The sequence below is a fragment of the Haliotis cracherodii genome, unplaced genomic scaffold (genome assembly GCF_022045235.1).
Source record: "Haliotis cracherodii isolate W230 unplaced genomic scaffold, xgHalCrac1.p SCAF_51, whole genome shotgun sequence".
Classification (NCBI taxonomy): domain Eukaryota; kingdom Metazoa; phylum Mollusca; class Gastropoda; order Lepetellida; family Haliotidae; genus Haliotis; species Haliotis cracherodii.
In genome coordinates, this window is record NW_027266310.1 from 152813 (window position 1) to 171826 (window position 19014).

General features: G+C 37.7%; 1 protein-coding gene across 1 annotated transcript in view; it reads left to right on the top strand.

Annotated features, from left to right (window-relative positions):
- Positions 1-18433, top strand: part of LOC139444463 (mucin-1-like) — a 145487-nt gene extending 127054 nt beyond the window's left edge. The window contains exons 43-50 of the mRNA XM_071225427.1: positions 199-258; positions 2841-2900; positions 5483-5542; positions 8116-8175; positions 10454-10513; positions 13087-13146; positions 15728-15787; positions 18370-18433. Of these exons, the coding sequence (XP_071081528.1) occupies positions 199-258; positions 2841-2900; positions 5483-5542; positions 8116-8175; positions 10454-10513; positions 13087-13146; positions 15728-15787; positions 18370-18433 (484 nt within the window). The remainder of the gene's footprint in view (positions 1-198; positions 259-2840; positions 2901-5482; positions 5543-8115; positions 8176-10453; positions 10514-13086; positions 13147-15727; positions 15788-18369) is intronic.
- The last annotated feature ends 581 nt before the right edge of the window (positions 18434-19014 follow it).

Below are 19014 nucleotides of genomic sequence, written 5' to 3' on the forward strand. Positions count from 1 at the left end.
ACTGAGAAAGTCTGATGTTCTTAGTCCTCTTGGAATTATGCGATATATGAAAAGGGCCAAACGCGAGATGATCACTTTCATAGATATATTGAAGGATCAATAAAACTTAATTTTACGATAGTGCCAAGGTCAAAAACTTGGTATACCACAAAAAGGATCCATACTCAATTGAGTTGAAGGACTCATTTGCTGATGCAGTCCTGACCAGGGCATCAGTTCGTCCACGGGAGAACTTCCGGCGGATGTCATCACCCCCGCGTAGGCCAACTGTTATTTGAATGGCCTAAAGCCGTTATCTCATCAAAGAAACCTGAACTGTCACAAGAAAAATCAAAGGACATCGAGGCCATGTTAAAATTAATGACTCCTACAGACCAAAAGTTCACGAGTGGACTAATCGACTTCTTAGACTTCTTAGTTATGTGCAACTTGATGGTCTATTGTGAAATGTTATGGGAATAATCTTAAGTTATAAAACTGATATTGTGCCCAGACCTGGACACTAAACTTTCAGTTAATAGTCTATTGTCCTTAAAATTGTTTCATGAACTGATGATCAGAAAGGTGTTTGGACTTAATATTACTTGTAGATTGATTGTTTTGCTCTGGGGCAGTTACAAGGTGTCAGTTACTACCAGGAAAGTGAAATTTATTTAGTTATGGTTGTATTGTTTAAGACTAAGTGATCTTTCTGTATTGATGATATGAGGAATTCATGTTTTGAAATTGTTCCTGGAACTGTTGAAGTGTTCATTTATGATGCTCTTACGAGTTTGTTTTGCTACGAGAATTATGTTGCTATGGACAAAATATATTTCTGCAACATCATACACATTCCGTGACAGGCACACTCAAGGGCTGCAAAGAGTTTTAGGTTGCTATCATATCTGTCCTTAAAATTAGGACAAAGCAAAGTGTCAGTTACAACCAGGATCGTGAACTTCGTTTTCTTTTGGTTGTTGAATGTTGATAAACGTTTCTTTTTAAATAAAATGTTACATGATATTGGTTGCTTTTGTTTTCAACGAAAAACTACAGTCAATTTCCACATATTTCTTCGCTTTTTGTACCAGACTGTCCTAACTCATAATGATTTAAACGCATAAAATAGAGTCACATTGAGATGAAACATTATGATTATGAAAATTTCACTTATTTCTTGACTGAAATTGTCCCATGTCAAAACAAAAATCGGCTCTTTCTGATATTTTATTAGTTATCACTGAAAATTAAACATATTATAAGTTACTTTTTAAAACCAGACAATAGTTCTTTTTATAATCAATAGCAAAATATAAGTAATAAACTAGATATCGATATGACAATGTTCAAATGGCAATATCTCGAAACTGAGTTTTGAGGACTTAGGACACTCTGGTTTTCTGGTGACGCCTTAATCACAAACACTGATGACGATGTTGAGATGGAGCCAAGTAATTGACTTTGATTCCCCTAAGGAGGCAACAGTTTCATTTACCACTGATGTTGATCTTCTGATTTAACTGCATTCCAAAGTCTCAATGATTCAAGTGAAACAGAAGAATCAATTTCTGATTCTGCATCAGATGAGCAAATACACCCCTGATACTGATGATGCAGATTTTGAGATTCCACATCCACCTGTTGAAACTTAAGTGATTTTGTAGGTCCACCAAATGCCACTCTGGGATATAGTGGAAAGGTCGGTAGAGAAGAAGTCGAACCCGTGGAAAAAAAAAGGAGAGGCAACAGAAGTTTTTCTATGCATATTACGTGTTTATAGGAAGTGAAAGAGTCAGAGTGTGCAAAGAATTCTACCTGACTTACTCTAGGCATATCGGAAAGGCGAGTTTCCTATTTCCATGAGAAGAAATACAACCATGCTACTGACGTACCTTTAAGGGGGGGAGACATGAGAGGGACAACATGCACGCATCACATAAACTCATTTCCAAGGATAGAGTCACATTACTGTAGATCAAAGACACAAAAAGAGCATCTGGATCAAAATTTAACCATGGCAGCCACATATTTAAGACTGTATTGTGAGAGGTGTGATGCTGATGGACAAGAGCACATGTATCGAAATATTTTCAATTCGGACCTTAACATCGAATTTCACAAACCAAAGAAAGGTCGCTGCGACAGGTGTGAAGAATATATAGAATGAAAGAAAAACATGACTGTATTTGATGAGGAACTTCGGGAAGAATATCTGTCTCATTTCCAATCGAAGATGGCAACGCAGGAGGAAAGGAACAGGGACAGGCAGGACAAGACAAAAGCTGTTATATGTTTTGATTTGGAAAAGGTGTTGAGTTGTCCACAAACTTTCAAGTTTCTTTTATCGACTAAAGCTTAGCTTTTACAACCTTCACAAGGGCATTGTGCTGTATGGAACGAAATCCAAGCAGGAAGAGGTGCCAATGAAATTGCCAGTGCACTGATTTTAATCCTTCAGAAAGTAGTAGAAAAACACAATCCAGATGACATCATACTTTGGTCAGACTCATGCGTGGCACAAAACCGGAATTCAGGAATTCATTTGCTGTAAAGGATTTCATGATGAAAGAGCAAATTTCTATCATCGAGCAGAAGTTTTGTGAACCTGCCCACTCCAGTATACAAGAGTGTGACAACATTCACAGCCAGATTGAACGAGAACTGAGAAAGTCTGATGTTCTTAGTCCTCTTGGAATTATGCGATATATGAAAAGGGCCAAACGCGAGATGATCACTTTCATAGATATATTGAAGGATCAATAAAACTTAATTTTACGATAGTGCCAAGGTCAAAAACTTGGTATACCACAAAAAGGATCCATACTCAATTGAGTTGAAGGACTCATTTGCTGATGCAGTCCTGACCAGGGCATCAGTTCGTCCACGGGAGAACTTCCGGCGGATGTCATCACCCCCGCGTAGGCCAACTGTTATTTGAATGGCCTAAAGCCGTTATCTCATCAAAGAAACCTGAACTGTCACAAGAAAAATCAAAGGACATCGAGGCCATGTTAAAATTAATGACTCCTACAGACCAAAAGTTCACGAGTGGACTAATCGACTTCTTAGACTTCTTAGTTATGTGCAACTTGATGGTCTATTGTGAAATGTTATGGGAATAATCTTAAGTTATAAAACTGATATTGTGCCCAGACCTGGACACTAAACTTTCAGTTAATAGTCTATTGTCCTTAAAATTGTTTCATGAACTGATGATCAGAAAGGTGTTTGGACTTAATATTACTTGTAGATTGATTGTTTTGCTCTGGGGCAGTTACAAGGTGTCAGTTACTACCAGGAAAGTGAAATTTATTTAGTTATGGTTGTATTGTTTAAGACTAAGTGATCTTTCTGTATTGATGATATGAGGAATTCATGTTTTGAAATTGTTCCTGGAACTGTTGAAGTGTTCATTTATGATGCTCTTACGAGTTTGTTTTGCTACGAGAATTATGTTGCTATGGACAAAATATATTTCTGCAACATCATACACATTCCGTGACAGGCACACTCAAGGGCTGCAAAGAGTTTTAGGTTGCTATCATATCTGTCCTTAAAATTAGGACAAAGCAAAGTGTCAGTTACAACCAGGATCGTGAACTTCGTTTTCTTTTGGTTGTTGAATGTTGATAAACGTTTCTTTTTAAATAAAATGTTACATGATATTGGTTGCTTTTGTTTTCAACGAAAAACTACAGTCAATTTCCACATATTTCTTCGCTTTTTGTACCAGACTGTCCTAACTCATAATGATTTAAACGCATAAAATAGAGTCACATTGAGATGAAACATTATGATTATGAAAATTTCACTTATTTCTTGACTGAAATTGTCCCATGTCAAAACAAAAATCGGCTCTTTCTGATATTTTATTAGTTATCACTGAAAATTAAACATATTATAAGTTACTTTTTAAAACCAGACAATAGTTCTTTTTATAATCAATAGCAAAATATAAGTAATAAACTAGATATCGATATGACAATGTTCAAATGGCAATATCTCGAAACTGAGTTTTGAGGACTTAGGACACTCTGGTTTTCAGGTGACGCCTTAATCACAAACACTGATGACGATGTTGAGATGGAGCCAAGTAATTGACTTTGATTCCCCTAAGGAGGCAACAGTTTCATTTACCACTGATGTTGATCTTCTGATTTAACTGCATTCCAAAGTCTCAATGATTCAAGTGAAACAGAAGAATCAATTTCTGATTCTGCATCAGATGAGCAAATACACCCCTGATACTGATGATGCAGATTTTGAGATTCCACATCCACCTGTTGAAACTTAAGTGATTTTGTAGGTCCACCAAATGCCACTCTGGGATATAGTGGAAAGGTCGGTAGAGAAGAAGTCGAACCCGTGGAAAAAAAAAGGAGAGGCAACAGAAGTTTTTCTATGCATATTACGTGTTTATAGGAAGTGAAAGAGTCAGAGTGTGCAAAGAATTCTACCTGACTTACTCTAGGCATATCGGAAAGGCGAGTTTCCTATTTCCATGAGAAGAAATACAACCATGCTACTGACGTACCTTTAAGGGGGGGAGACATGAGAGGGACAACATGCACGCATCACATAAACTCATTTCCAAGGATAGAGTCACATTACTGTAGATCAAAGACACAAAAAGAGCATCTGGATCAAAATTTAACCATGGCAGCCACATATTTAAGACTGTATTGTGAGAGGTGTGATGCTGATGGACAAGAGCACATGTATCGAAATATTTTCAATTCGGACCTTAACATCGAATTTCACAAACCAAAGAAAGGTCGCTGCGACAGGTGTGAAGAATATATAGAATGAAAGAAAAACATGACTGTATTTGATGAGGAACTTCGGGAAGAATATCTGTCTCATTTCCAATCGAAGATGGCAACGCAGGAGGAAAGGAACAGGGACAGGCAGGACAAGACAAAAGCTGTTATATGTTTTGATTTGGAAAAGGTGTTGAGTTGTCCACAAACTTTCAAGTTTCTTTTATCGACTAAAGCTTAGCTTTTACAACCTTCACAAGGGCATTGTGCTGTATGGAACGAAATCCAAGCAGGAAGAGGTGCCAATGAAATTGCCAGTGCACTGATTTTAATCCTTCAGAAAGTAGTAGAAAAACACAATCCAGATGACATCATACTTTGGTCAGACTCATGCGTGGCACAAAACCGGAATTCAGGAATTCATTTGCTGTAAAGGATTTCATGATGAAAGAGCAAATTTCTATCATCGAGCAGAAGTTTTGTGAACCTGCCCACTCCAGTATACAAGAGTGTGACAACATTCACAGCCAGATTGAACGAGAACTGAGAAAGTCTGATGTTCTTAGTCCTCTTGGAATTATGCGATATATGAAAAGGGCCAAACGCGAGATGATCACTTTCATAGATATATTGAAGGATCAATAAAACTTAATTTTACGATAGTGCCAAGGTCAAAAACTTGGTATACCACAAAAAGGATCCATACTCAATTGAGTTGAAGGACTCATTTGCTGATGCAGTCCTGACCAGGGCATCAGTTCGTCCACGGGAGAACTTCCGGCGGATGTCATCACCCCCGCGTAGGCCAACTGTTATTTGAATGGCCTAAAGCCGTTATCTCATCAAAGAAACCTGAACTGTCACAAGAAAAATCAAAGGACATCGAGGCCATGTTAAAATTAATGACTCCTACAGACCAAAAGTTCACGAGTGGACTAATCGACTTCTTAGACTTCTTAGTTATGTGCAACTTGATGGTCTATTGTGAAATGTTATGGGAATAATCTTAAGTTATAAAACTGATATTGTGCCCAGACCTGGACACTAAACTTTCAGTTAATAGTCTATTGTCCTTAAAATTGTTTCATGAACTGATGATCAGAAAGGTGTTTGGACTTGTAGATTGATTGTTTTGCTCTGGGGCAGTTACAAGGTGTCAGTTACTACCAGGAAAGTGAAATTTATTTAGTTATGGTTGTATTGTTTAAGACTAAGTGATCTTTCTGTATTGATGATATGAGGAATTCATGTTTTGAAATTGTTCCTGGAACTGTTGAAGTGTTCATTTATGATGCTCTTACGAGTTTGTTTTGCTACGAGAATTATGTTGCTATGGACAAAATATATTTCTGCAACATCATACACATTCCGTGACAGGCACACTCAAGGGCTGCAAAGAGTTTTAGGTTGCTATCATATCTGTCCTTAAAATTAGGACAAAGCAAAGTGTCAGTTACAACCAGGATCGTGAACTTCGTTTTCTTTTGGTTGTTGAATGTTGATAAACGTTTCTTTTTAAATAAAATGTTACATGATATTGGTTGCTTTTGTTTTCAACGAAAAACTACAGTCAATTTCCACATATTTCTTCGCTTTTTGTACCAGACTGTCCTAACTCATAATGATTTAAACGCATAAAATAGAGTCACATTGAGATGAAACATTATGATTATGAAAATTTCACTTATTTCTTGACTGAAATTGTCCCATGTCAAAACAAAAATCGGCTCTTTCTGATATTTTATTAGTTATCACTGAAAATTAAACATATTATAAGTTACTTTTTAAAACCAGACAATAGTTCTTTTTATAATCAATAGCAAAATATAAGTAATAAACTAGATATCGATATGACAATGTTCAAATGGCAATATCTCGAAACTGAGTTTTGAGGACTTAGGACACTCTGGTTTTCAGGTGACGCCTTAATCACAAACACTGATGACGATGTTGAGATGGAGCCAAGTAATTGACTTTGATTCCCCTAAGGAGGCAACAGTTTCATTTACCACTGATGTTGATCTTCTGATTTAACTGCATTCCAAAGTCTCAATGATTCAAGTGAAACAGAAGAATCAATTTCTGATTCTGCATCAGATGAGCAAATACACCCCTGATACTGATGATGCAGATTTTGAGATTCCACATCCACCTGTTGAAACTTAAGTGATTTTGTAGGTCCACCAAATGCCACTCTGGGATATAGTGGAAAGGTCGGTAGAGAAGAAGTCGAACCCGTGGAAAAAAAAAGGAGAGGCAACAGAAGTTTTTCTATGCATATTACGTGTTTATAGGAAGTGAAAGAGTCAGAGTGTGCAAAGAATTCTACCTGACTTACTCTAGGCATATCGGAAAGGCGAGTTTCCTATTTCCATGAGAAGAAATACAACCATGCTACTGACGTACCTTTAAGGGGGGGAGACATGAGAGGGACAACATGCACGCATCACATAAACTCATTTCCAAGGATAGAGTCACATTACTGTAGATCAAAGACACAAAAAGAGCATCTGGATCAAAATTTAACCATGGCAGCCACATATTTAAGACTGTATTGTGAGAGGTGTGATGCTGATGGACAAGAGCACATGTATCGAAATATTTTCAATTCGGACCTTAACATCGAATTTCACAAACCAAAGAAAGGTCGCTGCGACAGGTGTGAAGAATATATAGAATGAAAGAAAAACATGACTGTATTTGATGAGGAACTTCGGGAAGAATATCTGTCTCATTTCCAATCGAAGATGGCAACGCAGGAGGAAAGGAACAGGGACAGGCAGGACAAGACAAAAGCTGTTATATGTTTTGATTTGGAAAAGGTGTTGAGTTGTCCACAAACTTTCAAGTTTCTTTTATCGACTAAAGCTTAGCTTTTACAACCTTCACAAGGGCATTGTGCTGTATGGAACGAAATCCAAGCAGGAAGAGGTGCCAATGAAATTGCCAGTGCACTGATTTTAATCCTTCAGAAAGTAGTAGAAAAACACAATCCAGATGACATCATACTTTGGTCAGACTCATGCGTGGCACAAAACCGGAATTCAGGAATTCATTTGCTGTAAAGGATTTCATGATGAAAGAGCAAATTTCTATCATCGAGCAGAAGTTTTGTGAACCTGCCCACTCCAGTATACAAGAGTGTGACAACATTCACAGCCAGATTGAACGAGAACTGAGAAAGTCTGATGTTCTTAGTCCTCTTGGAATTATGCGATATATGAAAAGGGCCAAACGCGAGATGATCACTTTCATAGATATATTGAAGGATCAATAAAACTTAATTTTACGATAGTGCCAAGGGTCAAAAACTTGGTATACCACAAAAAGGATCCATACTCAATTGAGTTGAAGGACTCATTTGCTGATGCAGTCCTGACCAGGGCATCAGTTCGTCCACGGGAGAACTTCCGGCGGATGTCATCACCCCCGCGTAGGCCAACTGTTATTTGAATGGCCTAAAGCCGTTATCTCATCAAAGAAACCTGAACTGTCACAAGAAAAATCAAAGGACATCGAGGCCATGTTAAAATTAATGACTCCTACAGACCAAAAGTTCACGAGTGGACTAATCGACTTCTTAGACTTCTTAGTTTTGTGCAACTTGATGGTCTATTGTGAAATGTTATGGGAATAATCTTAAGTTATAAAACTGATAGAATTATGTTGCTATGGACAAAATATATTTCTGCAACATCATACACATTCCGTGACAGGCACACTCAAGGGCTGCAAAGAGTTTTAGGTTGCTATCATATCTGTCCTTAAAATTAGGACAAAGCAAAGTGTCAGTTACAACCAGGATCGTGAACTTCGTTTTCTTTTGGTTGTTGAATGTTGATAAACGTTTCTTTTTAAATAAAATGTTACATGATATTGGTTGCTTTTGTTTTCAACGAAAAACTACAGTCAATTTCCACATATTTCTTCGCTTTTTGTACCAGACTGTCCTAACTCATAATGATTTAAACGCATAAAATAGAGTCACATTGAGATGAAACATTATGATTATGAAAATTTCACTTATTTCTTGACTGAAATTGTCCCATGTCAAAACAAAAATCGGCTCTTTCTGATATTTTATTAGTTATCACTGAAAATTAAACATATTATAAGTTACTTTTTAAAACCAGACAATAGTTCTTTTTATAATCAATAGCAAAATATAAGTAATAAACTAGATATCGATATGACAATGTTCAAATGGCAATATCTCGAAACTGAGTTTTGAGGACTTAGGACACTCTGGTTTTCAGGTGACGCCTTAATCACAAACACTGATGACGATGTTGAGATGGAGCCAAGTAATTGACTTTGATTCCCCTAAGGAGGCAACAGTTTCATTTACCACTGATGTTGATCTTCTGATTTAACTGCATTCCAAAGTCTCAATGATTCAAGTGAAACAGAAGAATCAATTTCTGATTCTGCATCAGATGAGCAAATACACCCCTGATACTGATGATGCAGATTTTGAGATTCCACATCCACCTGTTGAAACTTAAGTGATTTTGTAGGTCCACCAAATGCCACTCTGGGATATAGTGGAAAGGTCGGTAGAGAAGAAGTCGAACCCGTGGAAAAAAAAAGGAGAGGCAACAGAAGTTTTTCTATGCATATTACGTGTTTATAGGAAGTGAAAGAGTCAGAGTGTGCAAAGAATTCTACCTGACTTACTCTAGGCATATCGGAAAGGCGAGTTTCCTATTTCCATGAGAAGAAATACAACCATGCTACTGACGTACCTTTAAGGGGGGGAGACATGAGAGGGACAACATGCACGCATCACATAAACTCATTTCCAAGGATAGAGTCACATTACTGTAGATCAAAGACACAAAAAGAGCATCTGGATCAAAATTTAACCATGGCAGCCACATATTTAAGACTGTATTGTGAGAGGTGTGATGCTGATGGACAAGAGCACATGTATCGAAATATTTTCAATTCGGACCTTAACATCGAATTTCACAAACCAAAGAAAGGTCGCTGCGACAGGTGTGAAGAATATATAGAATGAAAGAAAAACATGACTGTATTTGATGAGGAACTTCGGGAAGAATATCTGTCTCATTTCCAATCGAAGATGGCAACGCAGGAGGAAAGGAACAGGGACAGGCAGGACAAGACAAAAGCTGTTATATGTTTTGATTTGGAAAAGGTGTTGAGTTGTCCACAAACTTTCAAGTTTCTTTTATCGACTAAAGCTTAGCTTTTACAACCTTCACAAGGGCATTGTGCTGTATGGAACGAAATCCAAGCAGGAAGAGGTGCCAATGAAATTGCCAGTGCACTGATTTTAATCCTTCAGAAAGTAGTAGAAAAACACAATCCAGATGACATCATACTTTGGTCAGACTCATGCGTGGCACAAAACCGGAATTCAGGAATTCATTTGCTGTAAAGGATTTCATGATGAAAGAGCAAATTTCTATCATCGAGCAGAAGTTTTGTGAACCTGCCCACTCCAGTATACAAGAGTGTGACAACATTCACAGCCAGATTGAACGAGAACTGAGAAAGTCTGATGTTCTTAGTCCTCTTGGAATTATGCGATATATGAAAAGGGCCAAACGCGAGATGATCACTTTCATAGATATATTGAAGGATCAATAAAACTTAATTTTACGATAGTGCCAAGGTCAAAAACTTGGTATACCACAAAAAGGATCCATACTCAATTGAGTTGAAGGACTCATTTGCTGATGCAGTCCTGACCAGGGCATCAGTTCGTCCACGGGAGAACTTCCGGCGGATGTCATCACCCCCGCGTAGGCCAACTGTTATTTGAATGGCCTAAAGCCGTTATCTCATCAAAGAAACCTGAACTGTCACAAGAAAAATCAAAGGACATCGAGGCCATGTTAAAATTAATGACTCCTACAGACCAAAAGTTCACGAGTGGACTAATCGACTTCTTAGACTTCTTAGTTATGTGCAACTTGATGGTCTATTGTGAAATGTTATGGGAATAATCTTAAGTTATAAAACTGATATTGTGCCCAGACCTGGACACTAAACTTTCAGTTAATAGTCTATTGTCCTTAAAATTGTTTCATGAACTGATGATCAGAAAGGTGTTTGGACTTGTAGATTGATTGTTTTGCTCTGGGGCAGTTACAAGGTGTCAGTTACTACCAGGAAAGTGAAATTTATTTAGTTATGGTTGTATTGTTTAAGACTAAGTGATCTTTCTGTATTGATGATATGAGGAATTCATGTTTTGAAATTGTTCCTGGAACTGTTGAAGTGTTCATTTATGATGCTCTTACGAGTTTGTTTTGCTACGAGAATTATGTTGCTATGGACAAAATATATTTCTGCAACATCATACACATTCCGTGACAGGCACACTCAAGGGCTGCAAAGAGTTTTAGGTTGCTATCATATCTGTCCTTAAAATTAGGACAAAGCAAAGTGTCAGTTACAACCAGGATCGTGAACTTCGTTTTCTTTTGGTTGTTGAATGTTGATAAACGTTTCTTTTTAAATAAAATGTTACATGATATTGGTTGCTTTTGTTTTCAACGAAAAACTACAGTCAATTTCCACATATTTCTTCGCTTTTTGTACCAGACTGTCCTAACTCATAATGATTTAAACGCATAAAATAGAGTCACATTGAGATGAAACATTATGATTATGAAAATTTCACTTATTTCTTGACTGAAATTGTCCCATGTCAAAACAAAAATCGGCTCTTTCTGATATTTTATTAGTTATCACTGAAAATTAAACATATTATAAGTTACTTTTTAAAACCAGACAATAGTTCTTTTTATAATCAATAGCAAAATATAAGTAATAAACTAGATATCGATATGACAATGTTCAAATGGCAATATCTCGAAACTGAGTTTTGAGGACTTAGGACACTCTGGTTTTCAGGTGACGCCTTAATCACAAACACTGATGACGATGTTGAGATGGAGCCAAGTAATTGACTTTGATTCCCCTAAGGAGGCAACAGTTTCATTTACCACTGATGTTGATCTTCTGATTTAACTGCATTCCAAAGTCTCAATGATTCAAGTGAAACAGAAGAATCAATTTCTGATTCTGCATCAGATGAGCAAATACACCCCTGATACTGATGATGCAGATTTTGAGATTCCACATCCACCTGTTGAAACTTAAGTGATTTTGTAGGTCCACCAAATGCCACTCTGGGATATAGTGGAAAGGTCGGTAGAGAAGAAGTCGAACCCGTGGAAAAAAAAAGGAGAGGCAACAGAAGTTTTTCTATGCATATTACGTGTTTATAGGAAGTGAAAGAGTCAGAGTGTGCAAAGAATTCTACCTGACTTACTCTAGGCATATCGGAAAGGCGAGTTTCCTATTTCCATGAGAAGAAATACAACCATGCTACTGACGTACCTTTAAGGGGGGGAGACATGAGAGGGACAACATGCACGCATCACATAAACTCATTTCCAAGGATAGAGTCACATTACTGTAGATCAAAGACACAAAAAGAGCATCTGGATCAAAATTTAACCATGGCAGCCACATATTTAAGACTGTATTGTGAGAGGTGTGATGCTGATGGACAAGAGCACATGTATCGAAATATTTTCAATTCGGACCTTAACATCGAATTTCACAAACCAAAGAAAGGTCGCTGCGACAGGTGTGAAGAATATATAGAATGAAAGAAAAACATGACTGTATTTGATGAGGAACTTCGGGAAGAATATCTGTCTCATTTCCAATCGAAGATGGCAACGCAGGAGGAAAGGAACAGGGACAGGCAGGACAAGACAAAAGCTGTTATATGTTTTGATTTGGAAAAGGTGTTGAGTTGTCCACAAACTTTCAAGTTTCTTTTATCGACTAAAGCTTAGCTTTTACAACCTTCACAAGGGCATTGTGCTGTATGGAACGAAATCCAAGCAGGAAGAGGTGCCAATGAAATTGCCAGTGCACTGATTTTAATCCTTCAGAAAGTAGTAGAAAAACACAATCCAGATGACATCATACTTTGGTCAGACTCATGCGTGGCACAAAACCGGAATTCAGGAATTCATTTGCTGTAAAGGATTTCATGATGAAAGAGCAAATTTCTATCATCGAGCAGAAGTTTTGTGAACCTGCCCACTCCAGTATACAAGAGTGTGACAACATTCACAGCCAGATTGAACGAGAACTGAGAAAGTCTGATGTTCTTAGTCCTCTTGGAATTATGCGATATATGAAAAGGGCCAAACGCGAGATGATCACTTTCATAGATATATTGAAGGATCAATAAAACTTAATTTTACGATAGTGCCAAGGGTCAAAAACTTGGTATACCACAAAAAGGATCCATACTCAATTGAGTTGAAGGACTCATTTGCTGATGCAGTCCTGACCAGGGCATCAGTTCGTCCACGGGAGAACTTCCGGCGGATGTCATCACCCCCGCGTAGGCCAACTGTTATTTGAATGGCCTAAAGCCGTTATCTCATCAAAGAAACCTGAACTGTCACAAGAAAAATCAAAGGACATCGAGGCCATGTTAAAATTAATGACTCCTACAGACCAAAAGTTCACGAGTGGACTAATCGACTTCTTAGACTTCTTAGTTTTGTGCAACTTGATGGTCTATTGTGAAATGTTATGGGAATAATCTTAAGTTATAAAACTGATATTGTGCCCAGACCTGGACACTAAACTTTCAGTTAATAGTCTATTGTCCTTAAAATTGTTTCATGAACTGATGATCAGAAAGGTGTTTGGACTTAATATTACTTGTAGATTGATTGTTTTGCTCTGGGGCAGTTACAAGGTGTCAGTTACTACCAGGAAAGTGAAATTTATTTAGTTATGGTTGTATTGTTTAAGACTAAGTGATCTTTCTGTATTGATGATATGAGGAATTCATGTTTTGAAATTGTTCCTGGAACTGTTGAAGTGTTCATTTATGATGCTCTTACGAGTTTGTTTTGCTACGAGAATTATGTTGCTATGGACAAAATATATTTCTGCAACATCATACACATTCCGTGACAGGCACACTCAAGGGCTGCAAAGAGTTTTAGGTTGCTATCATATCTGTCCTTAAAATTAGGACAAAGCAAAGTGTCAGTTACAACCAGGATCGTGAACTTCGTTTTCTTTTGGTTGTTGAATGTTGATAAACGTTTCTTTTTAAATAAAATGTTACATGATATTGGTTGCTTTTGTTTTCAACGAAAAACTACAGTCAATTTCCACATATTTCTTCGCTTTTTGTACCAGACTGTCCTAACTCATAATGATTTAAACGCATAAAATAGAGTCACATTGAGATGAAACATTATGATTATGAAAATTTCACTTATTTCTTGACTGAAATTGTCCCATGTCAAAACAAAAATCGGCTCTTTCTGATATTTTATTAGTTATCACTGAAAATTAAACATATTATAAGTTACTTTTTAAAACCAGACAATAGTTCTTTTTATAATCAATAGCAAAATATAAGTAATAAACTAGATATCGATATGACAATGTTCAAATGGCAATATCTCGAAACTGAGTTTTGAGGACTTAGGACACTCTGGTTTTCTGGTGACGCCTTAATCACAAACACTGATGACGATGTTGAGATGGAGCCAAGTAATTGACTTTGATTCCCCTAAGGAGGCAACAGTTTCATTTACCACTGATGTTGATCTTCTGATTTAACTGCATTCCAAAGTCTCAATGATTCAAGTGAAACAGAAGAATCAATTTCTGATTCTGCATCAGATGAGCAAATACACCCCTGATACTGATGATGCAGATTTTGAGATTCCACATCCACCTGTTGAAACTTAAGTGATTTTGTAGGTCCACCAAATGCCACTCTGGGATATAGTGGAAAGGTCGGTAGAGAAGAAGTCGAACCCGTGGAAAAAAAAGGAGAGGCAACAGAAGTTTTTCTATGCATATTACGTGTTTATAGGAAGTGAAAGAGTCAGAGTGTGCAAAGAATTCTACCTGACTTACTCTAGGCATATCGGAAAGGCGAGTTTCCTATTTCCATGAGAAGAAATACAACCATGCTACTGACGTACCTTTAAGGGGGGGAGACATGAGAGGGACAACATGCACGCATCACATAAACTCATTTCCAAGGATAGAGTCACATTACTGTAGATCAAAGACACAAAAAGAGCATCTGGATCAAAATTTAACCATGGCAGCCACATATTTAAGACTGTATTGTGAGAGGTGTGATGCTGATGGACAAGAGCACATGTATCGAAATATTTTCAATTCGGACCTTAACATCGAATTTCACAAACCAAAGAAAGGTCGCTGCGACAGGTGTGAAGAATATATAGAATGAAAGAAAAACATGACTGTATTTGATGAGGAACTTCGGGAAGAATATCTGTCTCATTTCCAATCGAAGATGGCAACGCAGGAGGAAAGGAACAGGGACAGGCAGGACAAGACAAAAGCTGTTATATGTTTTGATTTGGAAAAGGTGTTGAGTTGTCCACAAACTTTCAAGTTTCTTTTATCGACTAAAGCTTAGCTTTTACAACCTTCACAAGGGCATTGTGCTGTATGGAACGAAATCCAAGCAGGAAGAGGTGCCAATGAAATTGCCAGTGCACTGATTTTAATCCTTCAGAAAGTAGTAGAAAAACACAATCCAGATGACATCATACTTTGGTCAGACTCATGCGTGGCACAAAACCGGAATTCAGGAATTCATTTGCTGTAAAGGATTTCATGATGAAAGAGCAAATTTCTATCATCGAGCAGAAGTTTTGTGAACCTGCCCACTCCAGTATACAAGAGTGTGACAACATTCACAGCCAGATTGAACGAGAACTGAGAAAGTCTGATGTTCTTAGTCCTCTTGGAATTATGCGATATATGAAAAGGGCCAAACGCGAGATGATCACTTTCATAGATATATTGAAGGATCAATAAAACTTAATTTTACGATAGTGCCAAGGTCAAAAACTTGGTATACCACAAAAAGGATCCATACTCAATTGAGTTGAAGGACTCATTTGCTGATGCAGTCCTGACCAGGGCATCAGTTCGTCCACGGGAGAACTTCCGGCGGATGTCATCACCCCCGCGTAGGCCAACTGTTATTTGAATGGCCTAAAGCCGTTATCTCATCAAAGAAACCTGAACTGTCACAAGAAAAATCAAAGGACATCGAGGCCATGTTAAAATTAATGACTCCTACAGACCAAAAGTTCACGAGTGGACTAATCGACTTCTTAGACTTCTTAGTTATGTGCAACTTGATGGTCTATTGTGAAATGTTATGGGAATAATCTTAAGTTATAAAACTGATATTGTGCCCAGACCTGGACACTAAACTTTCAGTTAATAGTCTATTGTCCTTAAAATTGTTTCATGAACTGATGATCAGAAAGGTGTTTGGACTTAATATTACTTGTAGATTGATTGTTTTGCTCTGGGGCAGTTACAAGGTGTCAGTTACTACCAGGAAAGTGAAATTTATTTAGTTATGGTTGTATTGTTTAAGACTAAGTGATCTTTCTGTATTGATGATATGAGGAATTCATGTTTTGAAATTGTTCCTGGAACTGTTGAAGTGTTCATTTATGATGCTCTTACGAGTTTGTTTTGCTACGAGAATTATGTTGCTATGGACAAAATATATTTCTGCAACATCATACACATTCCGTGACAGGCACACTCAAGGGCTGCAAAGAGTTTTAGGTTGCTATCATATCTGTCCTTAAAATTAGGACAAAGCAAAGTGTCAGTTACAACCAGGATCGTGAACTTCGTTTTCTTTTGGTTGTTGAATGTTGATAAACGTTTCTTTTTAAATAAAATGTTACATGATATTGGTTGCTTTTGTTTTCAACGAAAAACTACAGTCAATTTCCACATATTTCTTCGCTTTTTGTACCAGACTGTCCTAACTCATAATGATTTAAACGCATAAAATAGAGTCACATTGAGATGAAACATTATGATTATGAAAATTTCACTTATTTCTTGACTGAAATTGTCCCATGTCAAAACAAAAATCGGCTCTTTCTGATATTTTATTAGTTATCACTGAAAATTAAACATATTATAAGTTACTTTTTAAAACCAGACAATAGTTCTTTTTATAATCAATAGCAAAATATAAGTAATAAACTAGATATCGATATGACAATGTTCAAATGGCAATATCTCGAAACTGAGTTTTGAGGACTTAGGACACTCTGGTTTTCAGGTGACGCCTTAATCACAAACACTGATGACGATGTTGAGATGGAGCCAAGTAATTGACTTTGATTCCCCTAAGGAGGCAACAGTTTCATTTACCACTGATGTTGATCTTCTGATTTAACTGCATTCCAAAGTCTCAATGATTCAAGTGAAACAGAAGAATCAATTTCTGATTCTGCATCAGATGAGCAAATACACCCCTGATACTGATGATGCAGATTTTGAGATTCCACATCCACCTGTTGAAACTTAAGTGATTTTGTAGGTCCACCAAATGCCACTCTGGGATATAGTGGAAAGGTCGGTAGAGAAGAAGTCGAACCCGTGGAAAAAAAAAGGAGAGGCAACAGAAGTTTTTCTATGCATATTACGTGTTTATAGGAAGTGAAAGAGTCAGAGTGTGCAAAGAATTCTACCTGACTTACTCTAGGCATATCGGAAAGGCGAGTTTCCTATTTCCATGAGAAGAAATACAACCATGCTACTGACGTACCTTTAAGGGGGGGAGACATGAGAGGGACAACATGCACGCATCACATAAACTCATTTCCAAGGATAGAGTCACATTACTGTAGATCAAAGACACAAAAAGAGCATCTGGATCAAAATTTAACCATGGCAGCCACATATTTAAGACTGTATTGTGAGAGGTGTGATGCTGATGGACAAGAGCACATGTATCGAAATATTTTCAATTCGGACCTTAACATCGAATTTCACAAACCAAAGAAAGGTCGCTGCGACAGGTGTGAAGAATATATAGAATGAAAGAAAAACATGACTGTATTTGATGAGGAACTTCGGGAAGAATATCTGTCTCATTTCCAATCGAAGATGGCAACGCAGGAGGAAAGGAACAGGGACAGGCAGGACAAGACAAAAGCTGTTATATGTTTTGATTTGGAAAAGGTGTTGAGTTGTCCACAAACTTTCAAGTTTCTTTTATCGACTAAAGCTTAGCTTTTACAACCTTCACAAGGGCATTGTGCTGTATGGAACGAAATCCAAGCAGGAAGAGGTGCCAATGAAATTGCCAGTGCACTGATTTTAATCCTTCAGAAAGTAGTAGAAAAACACAATCCAGATGACATCATACTTTGGTCAGACTCATGCGTGGCACAAAACCGGAATTCAGGAATTCATTTGCTGTAAAGGATTTCATGATGAAAGAGCAAATTTCTATCATCGAGCAGAAGTTTTGTGAACCTGCCCACTCCAGTATACAAGAGTGTGACAACATTCACAGCCAGATTGAACGAGAACTGAGAAAGTCTGATGTTCTTAGTCCTCTTGGAATTATGCGATATATGAAAAGGGCCAAACGCGAGATGATCACTTTCATAGATATATTGAAGGATCAATAAAACTTAATTTTACGATAGTGCCAAGGTCAAAAACTTGGTATACCACAAAAAGGATCCATACTCAATTGAGTTGAAGGACTCATTTGCTGATGCAGTCCTGACCAGGGCATCAGTTCGTCCACGGGAGAACTTCCGGCGGATGTCATCACCCCCGCGTAGGCCAACTGTTATTTGAATGGCCTAAAGCCGTTATCTCATCAAAGAAACCTGAACTGTCACAAGAAAAATCAAAGGACATCGAGGCCATGTTAAAATTAATGACTCCTACAGACCAAAAGTTCACGAGTGGACTAATCGACTTCTTAGACTTCTTAGTTATGTGCAACTTTTCTGTAGATTGATTGTTTTTATCTGGGGTAGTTACAAGGTGTCAGTTACTGCCAGGAAAGTGGAATTTATTACGCAATTTCGACCAAAAAGGTCATATCTGAAAGTTTAGAGTCTAGGTCAGGGCACAATATCAGTTATATCAGTCTAGACTTTGCAGGACGTCTGCTCAGGTCACGTGGAGCATTCTGAAAGGAACATTTTCCGATTTGGAGCCAATGTTACAGTCGAAGTTGGCGGCCCATAGCTCTGCCCCCAGAAGTAATGGGGGGTCAAGCACGGTGAAATCGTGTCCACAAGGTCAAGGTGTACCCGCATGCAAAGTTTCAATGCGCTGCGACGAGTTTGACATCCGAGTTGCATTTGGCCTGCATGGGTTGGATTTAGGCGCAATTTCGACCAAAAAGGTCATA